The following is a 20,089-nucleotide window of genomic DNA, read 5'->3' as shown; positions in this document are numbered from 1 at the left end:
AGATAAAGGTGGTCTTTTGAAGGATTTATTTAAAAAACTATATGTCTGAAGATCCAAGCATTTAAGGCTAAAGATGATTGTGCATCTAAAAATCTATGCAAGGATTTTTTAGCCATGTGATTTTATAATCTTCATCAACTCACTAATGAAATATTTTTAAAGCATATTTTAAACTAAGGTCCTGTAGACTAACATGTTCTGAGTAAATATTACAATCATGCACAGCTGTTTTTGTCAGTAAATTCAGAAACTGACAGTAGATACCTGGGGGTTGGCAAATGCCGGTTAAATGGCTTCGTTACCCCTTGAATGGCTCTTTAACAGTTTCAGTGTTGTGCGAATAGGTCTGGCAGGCTGGAGGCCTTTTCACTTTTAACTTACTAGGTGGAGTAACAGTCACCAGGCTCCAGCAGGCAGCTGTGGGAGCCTGCAGGAAGGGTCCGAACAGGGATAGGAAAGCCGGGAGGGTAGACACTAAGACCCAGTGGTGCCCCAAATTTTCAGGTGCCCTAAGCAGCTGTGAATTCTGCCAGGTTTCAGAGTAACAGCCGTGTTAGTCTGTATTCGCAAAAAGAAAAGGAGTACTTGTGGCACCTTAGAGACTAACCAATTTATTTGAGCATGAGCTTTCGTGAGCTACAGCTCACTTCATCAGATGCATACCGTGGAAACTGCAGCAGACATTATATACACACAGAGATCATGAAACAATACCTCCTCCCACCCCACTGTCCTGCTGGTAATAGCTTATCTAAAGTGATCATCAAGTTGGGCCATTTCCAGCACAAATCCAGGTTTTCTCACCCTCCGCCCCCCCCCGCCCCAAACTCACTCTCCTGCTGGTAATAGCCCATCCAAAGTGACAACTCTCTTCACAATGTGTATGATAATCACTTTGGATGGGCTATTACCAGCAGGAGAGTGAGTCTCTAATCTCGGGCCCAATGCCAGAAATTACTGAATTCTCCCAGAAACAAGGAGAAGGGATGCCTTCTGTTGGGGATCCCTGAGATACAAGATTGGAGTTCCCTGAAGGCAGTGGGCCTTGGGGCCATGTGCATGCCCCCTTATTACACTGAATGTTTGGACTCCGCACAGTACAGGGAGCCCCAGCCCCTCTCCCAGTCCAGTTCATTTGGCCATACTGGCAAGAAGACTCAGAACTAGGGAGCTGTTCCTTCTCTTCCTTCCCTGGTGGCCATTTCTCCATTACTAGTTGACTCTGGGGTGGATAGAGTTACTGCTGTTCAGTGTTAGGATCCCCACAAGCCCAGTGGGTGTGACGGTCACACGCTCTGGGCTGTCGCACAGTCTGATCAATGCCCCATTCCAATGGCTGGTTTTGCAGTTAACCGTGGTATTTACCCAGCGCCCATCACTGCAGTATCGGAATGCTTCACAATCTTTAATGCATTTCACCTCGCAGCCCCCTGGCAGGCAGGGCAGTGCTAATATCCCCATTGTACAGAGGGGAACGGATGCGACAAAAGACTCAGTAAAGTGACTTGTTCATGGTCATGCAGGCTGCCTTTTCCAGTGCTTAACTATTCTTAGAGTTCAAAAACATTTCCAAATATCCAACCAAAACTCACCTTCCTGCAAACTAAGCAGATGTCCCAACAGTCCTTGTTTGACTCAAGTCAATGTCTCGCTCCAATCTGGAGTATGGGGTGTATTTCCGGGAAGTGGCCAGACATAGTAACTCTGCATGTTTCAAAGGTTAACAGGACATCTTACTGTGAGTGTGTTCCTGTTGTGGCCTATGTGTGGGACCACGGGTGCATAAACGTGTCTATAGAGAAGGGCTCGGATCGTGACAGTTGATCCAATAACCTTGAATTTTGATGGTGAAATATTGAAATCTATATCCACTTTGGCAGCTCAGGCCCAGCTCTCTCCTGTTACCTTGGAGCGCTTACCTGCGTTAGAGGAAAATCCTGCCCTCTCTGCATGGCTATAAAGGGCCCAGATGCAGAGCAGTTGGTTTGGTTCCTCTATGCAAGGGATACTCAAAGATTTCTGGAGCCTCTGCTGGGGAAAAAATCCACACCCCTAAGTGACTCAGTTAAACTGATCTAACCCCCAGAAGTTAGTGTTTGTCAACAGGAGAATTCTCCCGTCGACCTAGCTACCGCCTCTCAGGGAGGTGAGTTACTTATGCCAATGGGAGAACCTTGCAATAAGCTTGATGGGTTTGCTCTCCATTGCAAACCCAGGAGGCTCTCTGATAGTGTGCATGCAGATCGGTGATCAGAAAAGAATAGGCTACCGCTGACCTGAGCTGCTGATGTTCTCAAAGAATAGGTGGCTTCTGTTTTCTGTAGAATGGGTTACAGATTTTTGGGATAGAGAGGACTAAGGAAGTTGTCCCATGGAATTGTGGGGTAATTCCAGCTGACTCCCAGGACCTGAGTCAAGTGGGGTACATCTACACTGCAAAGTAATTGGGCTTGGACCCTGGATCCAGGCTTAATTGGAGCTTGGAGCCTTCAGCCCTGCAGGGTCCTGGGACCCTGGGTCCAAGCCCTGGGTTAGCACAATTGCAGGTTAGATGCAAGGGGGGTTAGGTTTTAGCCCAAGCTCAAACATAGGCTTACATTGCTGTGTAGCCATATTCTTAGGAGCCTAAATCACATTGACTGTCAACTGAAAATGAGACTCAAGGAAGATCTACACTTAAAATGCAGCAGCAATGACGATGCTTCACTGAAGAAGCTACCTACGCCAATGGGAGGGCTTCTCCTGTCATCGTAGTTAATCCACCTCCCTGAGAGGCCATAGTTATTTCAAAGGGAGAAGCCCTCCCATTGACATAGTACTGTCTACAGTGGGGGTTAGGTCAGATTTTTCACACCCGCAAGTGACATAGTTACACAGACTTAATTTCTTCGTGCAGACCTGGTCTCAGGCTTCTAAATGATTTAAGTGTTGCAAAGCTGAGTGCAGTAATGCTTAGCTACTTTTACAAATCTGAGCCATAGATGCTTTTGAAAATTCCACCCTACACTCAGACTGCACCTGCTGGCCCCTTCACATCACACACTCATGAGTCAACGCTCTTTGCGAGACTGAAAATGAATACAACTCTCTGGCTCCCTCCAGAATGAATTCAAGCCAACCTTGGTTTTCACTCAGAAAGGGACATTGAGTTCAACCACCAACAGCGGGCTAGTTCTGAGGAAGTGAACTTCCGTTCCAGCAAAGAGAAAAATATAATGGCATCAGAACCGTGCTATCTACAGAGATCTAAAGTGGGGCCTGTCACCTTATTCTGAGATTTCACCTCCGAGCTGTGAGCCTTCCATGGAATTGTCAGTGCCTGTTAATGATTCACCCATCCACACCCCGAGCATCTTTCACCCCAGGGCCCTGGTGCCAAATGTTAACTCAACAGCAGAGACACTGCAGCTGGAAGCTTCTGAGATGCAAGGCTGGAGCTCCTTGAAAGCAGTGGCCACTGGGGTTCCCTTCGTGGCACCGAACCATCAGACTCCACACTGCATAGGGAGCCACAGCCCCACTCCTCTTGGACCAATTGGCCAGAAGACTCAGAACCAGGCAACTCCTTCTCCTACTGCCCTGGCAGCCCTGTCTCCTCCAGCTAGTTGGCTCTGAGATGGGTGGAGTTACTATTCAGTGTTGGAATCCCCACAAACTCTGTGGGTTTGACAGTCGTCTACATGGCAAAGTTCCAAGTGCTGCTCTGGGATGTGCGCATGTGGTCACGCGTGAGTGCTGGGAGAGAGCGCTCCTGGTAATCCACCCAGCGCCCACAGCCTGTCCATACTAGCCCTTTAAAGAGCTCAAACTTGCTGCACTCGTGGGGGTGGTTTTTCAGCAAGTTAGAGCGCATTAACTTGCCTGTGTAGACAAGGCCAAAAGCTCCCCTGGGCTATTGCACAGTCTGATCAATGCCTCATATTAACGCCTGGGTCTGCAGAGCTCTCTATGGGACTTACCTGGCACCCATCACCCTAGCATCTGAGCCCCTTGCAATACTTCGTGTCTTTTTCCTTACAACTCCTCCGGAAGGCAGCACAGGCTAACATCCCTATTGTACTGAGGCATAGAGAGGTTAAGGGACTTGACCAAGGACATACAGGAGTCTGTGGCAGAGTTGGGAATTGAACCCAGGTTCCTGGCTAATGCCCTAATTGCTGGCCCACCCTTGCTGTCCAGGGATCTATGATGTCACATGCCCCGCTGGGCCCCAGGCTCTCTGCCCCTGGAATGGTAACATTTCAGAGCAGGAGAGGGGAGGTTTTTGCTCCATGTGGATTAAGGGTGATTGAAGGGGGAAGCCAACAAGTCTCAAGTCTTCAGTTCCTCAGTGGAATGAGCAGCCAAGAGCACATCCCTCCTGCGCTCTGCACTGGCTCCAAGTTCTGATCTGATCCCTGTGCAAAGCCTTGGTCCTGAATTCCAGGGCCATTAACAATTCAGGACTCAGCTATACTAGGGACTGGCTCTCCAGCCACAACCCAGAGACAACAGCGCTCCTCGGGGACAGTGGCCAGGACAAAGCTTGCAAGAGTCATATTCACCGGGAGATGTCTGGGGAATAGTCTCATGGAGGAGAACCTACAGAGCCAAAAACACAATACAAGGCCTATCTCCTTAGCAAAGCTTTTCTGCCAGATCTGAAGTCATGCCTAGGTGGTGGGAATAAGGATAAGAATTGAGATCCTCAGGGATAGGTGAGGCTCCTCCAGCTGTCTGCATGTAGGCAATGGCCAATCCCCTTCGTAACCTGAGAACCAGGAGGGAGATGCAACCAAGTGACACTTTGTCCAGGAAGCAAGACAAAGAACTGAGATGGGGCAACAAGCGAGGCTGCTGGAAGCAGGGCAGTCTTCTGTTTTGGGCTCAAGGGGGAGGGTCAGGACCTCAAGGGTCTGGGGTTCCCTCCCCGCAAGATGGACTTTACTGAACGGTCCTGCTTTCTGTGTTAACAAGCTCTATTCTACTCTTTGTTCCTATTGACTAATACACCTTCTGTTTTATATGCTGGCTGAGAGTCATGGCTGACTGTGGAGTTGGGGTGCAGGGTCCCCCTGGCTTCTCTCAGGGTACCAGCCAAGTGGACCCCACTACTGGAAGTGCATGGGGGTGCTGAATGCCCTGAGGCCAAACCCAGGATGGCTTTAGCCTAAAAGACTTCATGGCACACTACACCAGAGTCTTGTCTGGTTTCATACAGAGCAATTCCAGAGCACCGGGCCTGTGACTCCGTGACAATATTATCCATCAACACTGTAAAACAAAAAAACCTGAATTCTGCCAAGCCTGGTGCTCAGATGCTTTTGGGGTGGGTGCTCTAAATTCCTAAAGCCTCTAAAGGAAAGAGATCGGGAAAGGACCATTGGTTAACATAATTTTATTAAACACAAAAATATTCACTGGTTACCTTCCTGCACAGACAGCCAGGCCCACCATGGAACCAATTTCTGGGGGCGTGGGGGGGTGGGGGGGAATGTCACAGGTAATGTGGATGATTCTGCTACAGAAGCAGCCCAACCATGGTTCGAAGGCTTTTTAGCAAGAATTCTTCTCCCCACCAGTCAGCCCAAGAGGAGTTCTCCAGGGCAGGTTTAGCTGCTTGTGCTATGCATTGGGAGCGGGATTGGGGCCTGGAAGTGCTCTTATAGGCAGAAAAGGGACTCTATAAAAGCTTCTCCTGGCCAGAGTCATGAGTCCAAAATACAGGGCCAGGATTTGTGGGTTCTATTCCCAGATCCAGCACGGGCTTGCTATGTAACCTTGGACCCGTCCTTGCTCCATGCCCCTCTTAAGTAAAGAAAGGATTAAAAACAGTGACCCATCTCCGATGTTATGCATGAGGATTAACTGGTTAATATTGGCCTAGTGCTTTGTAGACAGAAGGGTGGATGACCCTCTTCTGTCACTTCTGACTTACAATAGTGTGAGATTGGAATCCTGCCCAGTTGATCTGTGGAAACATGAATCCACAGGCCTCTACCCCCAGCCTCTGCCCATGCCTCACTCCCCATGCCCTGCTGCAAGGGATAGCACATGAGAGAGCTCCCTGGACTGTGCTACCTTCAGGGGGCCATCATCCTGGTTCCACTGTGGCTGGGGACACAGCAGATGGGGCAAGTTTTGCTCTTAATGCTCCAGTACAGGTAGGAAAGTCCATGCGCTAACACGTGCCCTAAACCCATTTTGCAGATGAGGCAATGGAGACCCAGAAAGAAGGAGCAAGTTGCTCAAAACCACAACAAGCCAGGGACAGCGCTAGGAATAGATCCCAGACATTCTGATTCCCGGTCTCCTGCTGTACTAACCAGACAAAACTACTGTGACATCCAGTGTCTAAAGATCCACTGTGTTGACATGAATGTGCCCCAAATCCCTGAGACACACTATAGTGCCCCATTCACATTGCTAATTGTTCCATAGCCAGCATATTGCTTTGTCCGTGACATGTCATTCATTGACAGTGCAGAGAGGTAGAAAGATGGGGAAAGTTCAGATCTTGCTTCCAGTCTTGTACAGGACTCAGATTTCTCTCTTCTCCCGAAGCTCTTCCCTGGAGATGTTCAAAGACAGCCTGCTCCCTCTAGCCACGTTCTCTCTTAAGCCAGACACGTTCTTCTGAGCCTCCTGCCTGACATATAATGGGACCGAGGATGCAACAGAAGGGGATGAACTTGGCTGGGGAAGAACTCCAAGGAAATATATGCTAAAGAGCGTCCACTCGCCAAGGCTCATGCTGAGGGCTTCTTTGATTTCATTGTTGTCACTGTAAACCAGGGCACGGCCATTTAGATTATGGTCCCTCAGTCTCTGTTGGTACTGCAGGACGTTTTCTTCCTTAAAGCCAACTGTTTCTATCTGGAAGAGAAGAGGAAGCTTCCATTAGCGCCATACATATATTTGAAATGTTCACAACACATTCTTAGGAAGATTCCGTGATGGCTCCAGAGAGGAACCTGTGTCAGCTCGTTCAGATTCTAGCAAACAAGATGTGCCAGCCAGCAGGTTGTGGGACTATCAATAGTATCTGGAAAATCCCTCTTGTGTATGCTGGAATACTACTGGAGGTACCACGGATCAAGTCGGTATGACAAGTACAGTCGATCAGGCAACTAAGGGGGAAGGTCACAGTGTGGTGTACTGAGGAGTGTGTTGGAATTGCAAGCTATCACTTTAAGAGTGAGGGGGTTTCCTGGTCCTGCTTGCAGACTAGAGGGCTCTGTAGGGAAGCATGCAGAATCAACCTGCAGTGGGGTGAGTTGGGCCTTGCTACCTTAGGGAGCAGCCTGCTTTGTCTCCTCTGTTTATTGGTTCTTGTGTGTTATTCTGGATTCTAAGAAATAAAGTGGTGTTACGTTACAACCTTCCAGCAAGAGTATTTATGTTTTTATCTCATATCTCTGTGTGCATGCTGTGAACATAAGAGATAGCTAAGAACCTTCCATAGTCCTAAAACAGACAGAATTCATTTCAGAGAGTAAAGGAGGAACCCCTTGGAGATCCAGCCAAGGGCTTTGGGGTCACAGAAAAGAGCTCCAAGGATCAGAGTTGTTGTTCCAACAAGAAATTTCCTGGCCCATTTCAAGCATGTACCAAGTCAGGAGCGTCTAGAGTTCCCTAAAAGTAGGGGTGGGGGGCCCTCACCACTCCTTCCCCCGAGGCCCTGCCTCCGTGCCACCCCTTCTCCCCTTGCCCTCACACCACCCATTCCCCTGTGGCCCCATCCCCACACCACCTCTTCCCGTTGATACCCTGTCCTCCACTCGCTCATCCCTGCCCCCTCCTCCTGCTGCTCACCCCTTAAAAGTGATGGGGCTCTGGCCCCTTGCCCCCCCAGAGGATAACAGTCAATCCTAAACCCTGAGTCCAGCCCTGCGTCAACAAAAATGTTCTGTAGCACACATATGGTTTGCTTTTGCAAATGCACCGGTTAGATGGGATAGTTTTCTCCCAGCTCCGGTGCCCGTCGCCCTCATCTCCCTCTCAGCATGAGGAGCAGCTGTCACGCGGCTTGCTATTAAGTAGCATGGGGACAGTCTACCTCCTGCTGACTCTGCGGTGTGGCAGGAAGCATGAGAGTCACCTACCTCTCTGCAGATATCATCCACCGTCATACCCAGCAGGGTGCATGTCGTGAGCCTGTTGAACTTCTTTGTCCGCTTCAGGCTGTGACTGCCACGTTGCAGCTCCATCTGCCTTTTCAAGGACAGGTCTAAGTTGACCGTGTAGGGCAAGTAGAAGATGGCCTCCTCCACCCGAAACCTGCTGCTCAAGAAGTTGTGGAAGAGCTCAGGATCCTGGTCCAGTTCCAGAAGCTTTTCCATCTGGCCTTTAAGCATGTCCAGCTCCTCCATGTACTTCTCGTAGACCTCCCACAGAAACATGTCAGGGGGAAGTGGGCTTCCTTGGCAGCAGGCCAGGCTGCTTCTCTGCTCCTCATCCTCGATGCACTGCAAGACCCAGCTCAGACGGCATGGCCACTGGTTGGCAAGGAGCACCCAGTCCACCACCTTCTTTGGACACACCTTGTCCTTGGGGACGTTATTTGCCATGATCCTGATGGTGATGGTGATGGTGTTCACGATCCGCCGCATTTGCACCACATTGTCTGTCATGTATTCCTTCAAGGAGTCATCCAGGAGGTAGTCAAATGCTTCTTGAATGAGGTCTTTGGCTCTGATGCCTTTCCCATAGCCGCCAGTTCCTGGTTCCTGGGTTCTGAGGTCTCTGACAATGAGAGGTATCTGTCTGTCATCTGCACCTGGATTCTCTGCTTCATGGTTGGCAGAATCGTAGCAAGGGACTGAGAGAAATTTGGAGTTAGCTTCCATCTTGGGATCCTGCTGGAAGCCTACCTCCTCCTCTAGGTCTCTCTCTTGCCACTTCCGGCGCTCGGTGATGTCCCTGATCAGCCTCATCTTGGTGACACAGTCCATCCGAGGGACAGAGAAGGGCAGGGTGACAATGCGATTTAAGAACTCGTAGCCATTGTTGGCCATGCCCTTCATGTACAAGGAGCTTTCCACGCAGTCGACAATGATGCTCGGGTCAACAGCCAGGATGGAGATGAATGGGGCATTGTAATCCGAGAGGAGGATGTTCATGGCATCCAGGACGCCGACCACCTTGTCAGGGCTGCACCTGTCCAAGTGGGTGATCTCTAGCACCACCTGCAGCTTCCGCCGCTGGAAAATTTCCATGAAGTGAAGGAACCTGGTGACTGTCCTCACTTCGCTTTTCACACAGCTCATGAAGCCCAGCTGAGCGCTGAGATCCGTCCGATTCATCTGTCTCTCCAGCTGGGTCTTCTGGGTGATGATGACATTTCGTACCACCATGATGGCGACCCGAATGGCAGCGGCCGCAGAGACGCCAACAGCCGTCACACCAATGCCCTCCACAACAGCTATTGCGTCTCCCGAGGCATCCCCAATGGGGATCCCAACCACTAGGAGGAGAACGCCCACCCCAATAGCTACCACGGTCACAAGGATCACAGCAGCCCACAGGGGGAGGCAGAGGTACTTCTTGCTAACCCATTCCTGATCCCCTGGTCTCTCGATGATGCCACATTTCCTGCCTACGGCCCTGTAAATGCTCACAGGTAGGAGACCAAAGTGGCTTTCAATGCCATCACACAGTGTGGTGATGAGGCCTGCCCACAGATGGTCGCTGCCCGCATACTCCCAGGCACTGAAATGGATGAAGACTTGCTGGACATTCTTTCTCTGCTTCTGCTGCTCTGTCAGGACCGGCCGGTAGAAGATCATGAGAAACAGGAGCTTGAGCAGATCCCAGCCAGAGCTTCCACGCTGCTTTTTCCCGTTCCGCCGAAATTCCTGCTGGTCTTTCTTTGTTGATTCGCTAACCATGTACTCTGCCGTAAGAGAGGAAGGCATACATTAGACACCGGGCAGCACCTTAAATCTTTCCTCCTCGAGGATCTTCCAGATTGACAATCCATCCCTCCCAGGGAGCGTTCAAGAATGGGATAAGGTTGTAATCCCCATCCTCTCCCATCCCTTCCCCTCCTTATGTTCCCCAGGGCAGCACTCACGCTGGATTTTCTGTAAGAGCAGGTTTTTGCAGTGTCCCCATGGTGCATAAAACCCGACAGTCACTGGTGTGGGCACACTGTAAAGGGCCTTTGTTAAGGCGAAGCAGTAGACGTCCTCTTTGGTCTGGAACTCTGCAACAGAGACAAGGGAAAACGCGAAGATCAGCCTCACCGAGAGCATCAGTGGTGGATGCTGGATTACTCCCGTTCTTTTCCTTGTGAATTTTTAATACCTGGCAAAGGTCCAAGGCCCACCATGATCCTGGCCTCTGCACTGAGATTCCCATTAATTGGGCCACTTAGGGTATGTCTATGCTGGAACTGGGGGTGGGATTTCCAACTCTGGTAGACATACTCACGCTAGTTCTGAGCGAGCCAGCATGCTAAAAATAGCAGTGTCTAGCTGCCACACGTGTGATCCCATCTGAAACCCTCTTAGACAGGTTTCAGAGTAGCAGCCGTGTTAGTCTGTATCGGCCAAAAGAAAAGGAGGACTTGTGGCACCTTAGAGACTAACCAATTTATTTGAGCATGAGCATCCGATGAAGTGAGCTGTAGCTCTCAAAAGCTCATGCTCAAATAAATTGGTTAGTCTCTAAGGTGCCACTAGTACTCCTTTCCTCTTAGATATGTTCTTGGGGCAGCTAGCCCTCCTGCCCCCCACACTAATGTAGCTGCAGTGGAGGAAACCACAGAAAACCCTGGAAATGAGGAGTAAATTTTTAACTGGGAGAATAATTAGCCACTGGAACAATTGACTAAGGGTTGTGGTGGATTTTCCATCCCAGACAATTTTTAAACCAAGACTGGATGTTTGTCTAAAAGATCTGCTCTGGGAATTATATTGGAGAAGTTGTCCAGCCTGTTCTATGCAGGAGGTCAGACTAGGTGATCACAACGGTCCCTTCTGGCCTGGGAATCTATGAAATCCCTGGTGTGGGGGGGAAATGGGGGACAATGGTATGGGGGTGGGGGACATGGGAAACGCACAGAGCCCCTGGCATTGGGGGATTGATAGGGGGAGTTTCAGGAAGTCCCAAAATAGTGGGGGATGGGAGGATGGCACGGTGGGGGGAAGGGAGAAATGGAGGGATATGCAAAGAGACCCTGGCGTGGCCAATAGAAGCAACAAAGTGTTATTTAAGTTGTTATTTTATTAATAAACTTGCACCTTGCTATGTCAGGAAGAAAGACAACTTTACTCCAAAGGGATTTATGCAAATAGCGGAAAGAGACCTGATGAGAAAACAACACTCATCGAAGCATCTGTTGCAGAACACTTGGCATCCTGAGGGCACCATTTTCGTATTAAAGTTTTAGGAGGAGATTAGCGCCCATCTCTGCCTTGGAAAATTTCCCCAGCAGCAGTCCTTGGATGCAATTTGGATGTTGCATGCTGTCTTCTTGTGGGACAGCAGGTGATGCTGTTGCCAGTGCATGCTGCATGGCCACTAGATCTGGCGGCCAGTGCTTTCAGATTGAGTGTAGCTGCTGAGCTGTAGCTGCTAAGGATGCAGCTGGTTAAAAGACGAATTGACCGAACATAGAATCATAGAATATCAGGGATGGAAGGGACCTCAGGAGGTATCTAGTCCAACCCCCTGCTCAAAGCAGGACCCATCCCCAGTTTCCCCCCAGATCCCTAAATGGCCCCCTCAAGGATTGAACTCAAAACCCTGGGTTTAGCAGGCCAATGCTCAAACCACTGAGCTATCCCTCCCCGTCCCCCCACTGTCACAATCAGGTCTGGCCGGTCTTGTCCAGCTGAAGCTCCAGCAAGGGACTCATCCGAAACGGGTGGTTTCCACTCAAGGACAAGGTGACACTGCTGTCCTGGGAGCGAAGGCCGGGGCTGTCAGGCCCTAAATCCCACATCCCGGTCATCGCCGCCCTGTGTCCCTCGGTGGCATCCGTGGAGCAGAGGGACTCCTGGGCATGAGGACAGATACGGCCCGCCAGCCCTTGGCATCTCTGCGATGCCGTCACCATGGCCTGCTGGTGTAGGATTGGGCCTGGTACAAGGTTTGAGGCCTGAGCCAGAGGCTGTGAACCAAAGTCAGGCCACATAGTACAGCAGATGCTTACGAGTTCTCTGTCCAGGACATGAACTTGGCAAAGTTGTTGCTAGAGCACTAGGCTCTAGATATTTACGGAAATATAGGCCAGCTAATACAAATACATCCCAATCGAGTACAAGATAAGATGGTTTGACAAAATAATGCATAGAAATTACGGTGGGTCATCAGCTGAACGTGAGCTTCCAGTGCAGCACCGAGGCTAAAAAAGCTAATGGGATCCTAGGACGTATCAGGAGAATCTTGAGCAGGAGTAAAGGCAGAGGTGGAAGTGGGCCAGTGCGGGCTGGTACAGCGTACTGGTAAGAACCAGCCGCCAGTACTGGCCCACACGTGGCCAACCCTAAAGCACCGCTTCACGTCGTTGCCTCTTTTGCTCCCCCGGGTCCAGCAGCGCTACTGGACCCGACCATTGGGGCTGCCAGTGGGGGGCGGGGAGCAAAAGGGGCAGCTGCCCTGGGCAGGCCTGGCAAGTTAAAAGGGTCCCAGAGCTCCTGGCTGCTGTGGCAGCAGCCAGGAGCCCTGGGCCCTTCAAATCCCCACCAGAGCCCTGGGGCTCCCGGCTGCCGCTGCCACAAATGGGGCCCCTGAATGGCCGGCTGAGGGAGTCTGGTTCCCAGCCCTGCCCCTTCCGCCCAAGGTCCCAACTCTTCCGGGGGCCAGAGCCGCCCCCACACCTTGCCCAGGGGGGACCCAGCATACCAGTAAGTCCCTCTACTTACTTTCAGCCTGAGTAAAGAGGTCATTTTACCTCTATATTTGGCACTATTCCACCACTGCTGGAAACCTGTGTCCAGGTCTGGTGCACACAATTCAAGAAGGATGCTGATAAATTGGAGAGGGGTCAGAGAAGCACCATGAGAATGTAGTGTGACAAAGTTCCTTCTCTGCTTTGGTGGGTCCTGCGCTTTCTGGCAGATTTGCTCACCTCAGAGGTCCATGGCAGCCCTCAATTTGGCCACTTTTGCTAGTGGGCTCAAACCTGCCATTCACTCAGCTAACCTCATCACTGGCCAGCATGGGGGAAAGGGAGAACAATCTCTGCTGTCCCACCTAGTGGGTCGGGGACAGGCCAGATCCCTTTCCAAATTAGACCTTCCTTTCTGGTGTTGCTCACAGACCAGGTCAACGCCTTCTGTGTCAGATAGGGAGTTGGGAGGATGAGTTGGGGGGGGAATCTGAGCCCGCCCTCTACTCCGGGTTCCAGCCCAGGGCCCTGTGGAATGCAGCTGTCTACACCGTCTCCTGTAACAGCTGAGTGACAGCTACAACTCCCTGGGCCACTTCCCCATGGCCTCCCCCTAGCACCTTCTTTATCCTCACCGCAGGACCTTCCTCCTGAAGCCTGATCACACTTGTACTCCTCAGTCCTCCAGCAGCACGCCTTCTCACTCCCAGCTCCTTGCGCGCCCCCTCACTAACTGAAGTGAGGTCCTTTTTAAACCAGGTGCCCTGATTAGCCAGCCTGCCTTAATTGGTTCCAGTAGCTTCCTAATTGACTCCAGGTGTCCTAATTAGCCTGCCTGCCTTAATTGGATCTAGTAAGTTCCTGATTGTTCTGGAACAGCTCCTGTTATCTTACCCAGGGAAAAGGGATCTGCTTATTCTGGGGCTAATGTATCTACCATCTATCACTCTCCTGTAGCCATCTGGCCTGACCCTGTCATAGTAGGGTTAGAAAACCTGCCCGATAGATCGAGCTCCTTGAGTCACTCACTATTACCTTAACAAAGAGAAGGTGAAGGGGTGACATGATCCCAGGCTATCAGTACCTCCCTGGACAAGAAATATTTAATAATGGGCTCTTCAATCTTACAAAGAAAGGTCTAACATGATCCAATGGCTGGAAGTTGAGGCTAGACAAATTCAGACTGAAAATAAGGCATACATTTTTAACGGTGAGAGTAATTAACCATTACCACAATTTACTAAGGGTCATGGTGGATTCTCCGATAACCACTGACCATTTTAAAATCAAGATGGGATGTTTTTTCTGGAGAAATCTGCTCTAGGAACGGTTTTGAGGCAGGTTTCTGGCCTGTGCTGCACAGGTGGTCGGACTAGATGATCAGAGTGGTCCCTTCTGGCCTTGGGATCTATGAATCTATACTGTGGCTTCACTTCGATAGTTACACTAGCTTTGATATGGGGCAGCTACATCTACCCGGGCTGCAATCACACCTCCTGACTGCAGTGTAGACAGATGCTGAGAGGCAGCTGAGCTTCATGAGACGTCTCGGAAGCCCATAGTTTTCAGAATATCTTAAAACGCAATCATCTACCCAGTGAAAACCGGCGTAAGGAGGTTTAAAACAAACATAAGGAATTACATATTCACTCAACCCACTCATGAACCTGTGGAACTCATTGCCAGGGGATGTTGTGAAGGCCAAACATGTAACTGGGTTCAAAAAGAATGAGGTAAATCCATGGAGGATAGGTCCATCAATGGCTATTAGTCAAGATGGTCAGGAACATAACCCCATGTTCCGGGTGTCCCTAAGCCTCCAACTGTCAGAGGGATCACTCAATAATTGCCCTGGTCTGTCATTCCCTCTGAAGCATCTGGCACCAGTTGCTGTTGGAAGACAGGATACAGGGCTAGATGGATCATCGATTGACCCAGTATGGCTGTTCTTATGTTTACTCTGCCCCTGCCCCCCCACAGGTCTCATGCTGGTCTCTAACAAACACTGAGCTTGGTCTCAGGAGAGCTGGGTTCTATTCCTGCCTGTCCCACAGGGTGACCTTTGATGAGTCTCTTTATCTCAGTTTCCCCATCTGTAAAATGGGAACAATGATACTGATTCTCCTTTTTAAAGTGCTTTGAGATCTACAAATAATAGCAAGGGATTATTATTAACTATTCAAACACTGGCTAGCCAGATAAACCAGCCCGTTCCTCTTTGAATCGTATACAATTCTTGATCTCAGCGACAAAAGTCAGACACCTGGGGAAGTGACATGGGGAATAAAGGCCACTATTTGTGGTCATCTTCCTGGCAGAAATCCCACTGAATGGGAGCCATCTACCCACATTACCAGGAATAACAAGGCTCCAAAACTCCAGCTGCCAAGCTGTTTAGCCATCTCGTTCAGGCCAGCCGCCCAGTGATTCTCCCAGATTTTCAGGGCATCTTTGGGCATGTATTTAAATAGAGGCAGCCCCACGCTCAGCCCTTCTTTATCCATCCCCTTTCCCTCCATTTGCACGCAACCTTCAAATAGCCAAAGGTTCCCCTTTTCCCTCCCTCCTTGGTTAAACAAGCTGATTAAACAGCAAGAGGCGAGGGAGTGATAAGTGCCAGCAGGCGGAGTCACTCGGCTTTCAGGATTACAGGGCCAAGTAACTTCGCTTTTGAAACTGTGCCAGCCACAATCGCACCTAAGGGAAGGGCTGGAACAAGAAACCAGGCCCCATTCCTGCAGGATATTGGGGCTCCCCCCCAGGCAGATGGTCTCCCCCAGCTGCTGCTCTCCCAGGATAGAATCCTGTCTCTCCCCTCCCCAAGGCAGGCACACAGCCTTCACCCGCTTGCTGCCCCGTAGCCTGCTGTCTGACGGCAAAGCAAGGCCCATAATAACCCAACAACGCAGTCCCTGGCATCTGACCCTTGGAAGGCAGATCAGTAGCCCTCTATGGAGGGCTATCTCCAGGCCTTGCCTCCTTGCTGGAAACACCCATTTCTACAGATGCTAACCTTTGCTTTAAATATATATTTATCCATATTAAAGCATCCAGATCTCATGACTAAAAAGGAGACTTCCCAATGGGGCCCTATGCAGTGCTGTCTGCCTGCGACACGTAGCTCCAAGAGGAGCGAGCAGCCCTCGTTCGGGGTAGCGATATTAGCTCTGATGATGATGTTATTGTTAACAGCATTGCCAGTGATTACTTGTATTATTTGTAGCATCTTAAGGCACCCAATGAAGGATCGGGGGGGGGGGGGGAGCGCCGCTGTGCTGGGTGCTTACATACACGAAGAGCTTAACGTCTAGGTAAATACCCAGCCCACCACCAACCGTATCAGGAGAAATAGCCAGATATTCTGGGATCAAGGGCAGGACTGGAAATGTCGCAGGTCTCAAGTCCTTTCACTTCCCCACCCCAGATCACAATGAGTCATGGTGGCTTCCAGCCATTCTCAGATCAATACAGCTGCCTCCCTGATAACCAGGGCTGGTTATCAGGTCACATGGACCTGGCTTCGGCAGACCAACCCTCCATGCCTGATGTGGAGCTGAGACCCAAGGACTCTGTCCATAACTAGCCAGCTGGTTACCTTGGGCATGGGAGACCATCGCACTGGGAATTCCTGGGGGCATTCAAGGGCTGAAGAGGCTTGACTAGATCAGCCAGCTAGGGAGGAAAAAAAAAATAAACAGAATGCAGAGGAATTACCAAGAGATCCGAAGATCAGCAAGATGCCTTCATAGGCCGTTCTCCTGTAAAGCTTCTCCAAGAGAGAGCAGATGAAGCTAACCTGAGCTATTCCAGCAGCAGCAGCCAGGATGGGCTGTGAGAGGAGAGACAGCCAGTGTATCTGCAGCCTAGCAGGGATCAGATCTTGAGGAGGACACAGAGGTTTCAGAACCTGGCTCCACCAGCTCATAGAATCATAGCAAAGTAGGACTGGAAGGGACCTCAAGAGGTCATCTAGTCCATGCCCTGCACCGAGGCAGGACTAAGTATTATCTGGACCATCCCGGAGAGGTGTTTGTCAAACCTGCTCTTAAAAACGTCCAGTGATGGGGATTCCACAACCTCCCTAGGCCATTTATTCCAGTGCTTCACCACCCTGAGAGTTAGGAAGTTTTTCCTAATGTCCAACCTAACTCAGGACAACTCTGCCTCCACAGTCTCAGGGCTGTCCTCAAAGCTGAGCTATTCCTGGCCTTTGTCACCCTTCTCTGCTGCCCACCTCGGTCACAGCTGCATCTGCCCTAGAGCTGGTCGTACCTCGGAATTTCCACCCCGTTTCCTTTCATCCCAAATCGGAAGAAAAAAGATGAAATTGTGAAGATTTCCTGCAGAATGAAATTTGCGAAGGATGGTTTTGGAACCACTTGCTCAAAGCGGTTCTCTTTGAATATCACATTTCATAACGCTCCATACATATATGGTGAAATGCAATGCTTCAACTTCTTATCATGTATAAGCCCAAAGGGCTTTGATTATTTTTCATTTCAAATAGAATATATTCTGTAATGTTTAATAATGTTTCGTTTAGAGTATACGCTGAGATGAAGCCCTTCGGCTTATAATACATATGCCCAAAGTGCTTCATCCCAATGTGTTATAATAAAGTCGAAATGATCAAAGCGCTTTCATAACTTTGCATCAAAATTGGATGAAACTAACATGAGCCCCACAAACACCTTGACTGGTGGAATCTGCATCCAGCTGACTGGCCACTGCTAACATCACCTGCATTTTCAGCTCATCTTGCTTGAGCTATTGCACGTCCCTCCTCAGTGGCTATCCTGAGTCCCCGCTGCCACTCTCTGACCACATCAGCCCCAATCCAGACACACCTCCCCGGCTCTGGATTGCCTTCAGGATCCAGTCGGCAAACTTGGCCTCGGCTCCAGCATCTCCTACTGTCTGGAATGGCTTCCTTGGGTCTCATCAACTCTCCTTTTCGTTTCTTTCAGCCCTCAGATGCAGACACCACAAAATCTCCTTTGCGTCTTAATTTCTCTGTCGCTTGGCTATTCGCTACCTCACGCATGCTATGAATCAATATTTATTGAGCACGAGCAGTGCGTTCATGCTTTTACACAATCCATGTTCCTACACACTTGTGACCTCAACAAACGCTGCAGCACTTTCCAGCTGCAGATCTCAAAGCACTTGCCCCAGGTGGTTAAATCTTGCTTGCCTGCCTTTTGCAGACAGGGAAAGGGAGACCCAAAAAGACCTCCCCAAGGTCACACGGTGAGCGAGTGCAGGACTAGGAAGACCTGACATGCAACCCTGTGCCTTATTCACCAGGTCACAGGAGACCTTATACCCAATCCCATACCTGATCCACTAGACCGTACTGCTGGCCTCTAAGTTAGCCACAGAGCTTGGAAACAGATGATTTAGAGGTTGGGGCTAGCTACAGAGAAGAGGATATAAAGTTTATGGCACATTAATCCTCCCCCCTCCCCCCCCCCGCACACACACACACACAATCCCTCTCAAATCAGGACACAAAACCCATGAGAAATACTCCCAGAGCAGAGATGAAAACAGCACTCACCTGTAGCACAGCCTTCAAGGAAGGGCAAAGCAAAATCTGAGCTCAAAGACTCCAGCCCAGCTTGGCACCCTCTCTGAACTTTGTCCCTTACTTCCGAGATAACAGAACAAAGGCTGCTCGGGGCCTTTTATGCTCCTGATCAGGTTTCGAGCAGTGAACTCAGATCTCCAAAGCTGTCTGTGCTTAGAGCCTGGCAGAGCCCTGGCAGGTTGTGGCAGGCAGGAGTATAGGTCATCCCTCCCACCCAGAATCACATCCCCCCAAAACACTTGGATTTGCTTCCTACACCATGCCCATGTCTCTGTTAGAGCCTAGTTTCTCAGCCAGCAATTCCAAGCCATTGCCAGGACAGGCTGATCCAGACCACGGGGACAAACCCGCCACCGTTACCATGGGCTTAGTCTACTTGGCAAAGTTTTACTGGCATAGCTTTGTTGGCTAGGGAGTGTGAAAAACCCCACACACCCAGCCGACATAGCGAGGCCGGCAAGACCTCCAGGGTAGCCACGACTCTGCAAACAGAGGAAAGCGTCTGTCGGCTTAGCTCAGGTCGTCCGTTAACGCTGGCAGAGCACCTTCCGGCAGCAGTCTCCAGTAGGGGGCGCTGCCGGTAGAATTATATCGGCCAAGGCTCTGTAGTGTAGACGAGCCCATAGCTAGGCCCCAGGTCTCAACCCAGAATGATTCTGCTCTCTTCTATTCTTCAGGGCTTTGTCCAGCCTAGTGTAAACATCCCAAGCAACCACATTCCCTCCCCTTTCCCTTGGGAAGACCATTCCTCAGCTACAGCTATGCTATAAACCCTCTATGGCAGGGCATTAACTGGCCCCCAGCTATGGGGGTTGGCAAGGTCCTTTCCCTAGAGGCAGGTTATTCCTTAGTAGAGGCTCCTTGCACCTTCTTCTGAAGCTCTGCCAGAGAGAGGCTGCTAGACTGGCCATAGGAATTGCGCTCGCACACTGGACCATGGTTCCCTTGGGTCTGTTTGCAGAAGAACATTTAAATAACGTCCCTCACGTGTTGTGAGTTAATGCCCAAGGCTCACAACTCCCTAGTAGGAGAAGTTTTACAGATTGGGAAACTGAGGCAGGGGGCGCCGTGTCTTCCCCAGACTCAGGCAGCGAGCCAGAAATGGAAACCCAGAGTGGTAGGGTTACCCCACACCACCCCAATCAAACCCCAGCCCTGCTTGAGCTGGATAAATGCAGGCACCTGATCTAAACTGGCCATCGGGTTTATTTACCTGTTCCGTGCACACAGGCAGCTAAACCTGCCAAGCAATCAGTTTCAAGCCAGGGAAGCATGGCTGCTCAGCTGCAGTTGAGGAGCCTGGAAAAGCAGGTGAATGAACCCTCCCTGCCTGTAGCCCTGAGCTCAGAAATTTCCCCTACCTTTATAAGCAGAAGCTGCACATACCGGCCCCCCCGCCCCCAACCACCACACACACACTTTGGGACTGGTGAAGGGCGTGAGAGCTGTCTGTGATACTTATTAATCTGACCCATCTGTCTGTCTGATTCTTCCTGGGTTGCTTGCTATAGGATTGCAAAGGATTCATTCAAACAGGGGCCAGATTGCACATCAGCAAGAAAGGGGAGCGTCGTTTCAGTTACCCCCATTTTCCAGTATTTAAAGGACAGTGCAGAAAAGCAACTGCTTTGAAATCTATCTCCGACCCCCCTGGAGAGCCGGACAAACCCGGCTCCAGGGGA

General features: G+C 50.3%; 1 protein-coding gene across 2 annotated transcripts; it reads right to left on the bottom strand.

Annotated features, from left to right (window-relative positions):
* Window positions 1–5,408: 5,408 nt before the first annotated feature.
* LOC311511871 (NTPase KAP family P-loop domain-containing protein 1-like) lies at window positions 5,409–18,432 on the bottom strand. Of its 2 annotated transcripts, XM_084612799.1 has the most exons (5): window positions 18,378–18,432; window positions 16,413–16,489; window positions 10,055–10,186; window positions 8,085–9,874; window positions 5,409–6,855 (listed from the first exon to the last, which is right to left on the bottom strand). In XM_084612799.1, exons 2-5 carry the CDS (start codon window positions 16,453–16,455, stop codon window positions 6,520–6,522), a joined length of 2,301 nt encoding a protein of 766 aa, XP_084468925.1. In that variant the 5' UTR covers window positions 16,456–16,489; window positions 18,378–18,432; the 3' UTR covers window positions 5,409–6,519. The 2 variants fall into 2 exon arrangements, with proteins under 2 accessions (XP_084468925.1, XP_084468926.1); XM_084612800.1 differs by lacking the exons at window positions 16,413–16,489; window positions 18,378–18,432 and adding an exon at window positions 10,288–10,370.
* Between the last annotated feature and the right edge of the window lie 1,657 nt (window positions 18,433–20,089).

This window comes from Lepidochelys olivacea, assembly GCF_965140295.1.
Source record: "Lepidochelys olivacea isolate rLepOli2 genome assembly, chromosome: 23".
Taxonomy (NCBI): domain Eukaryota; kingdom Metazoa; phylum Chordata; order Testudines; family Cheloniidae; genus Lepidochelys; species Lepidochelys olivacea.
This window is presented reverse-complemented; position numbering and strand designations above follow the sequence as displayed.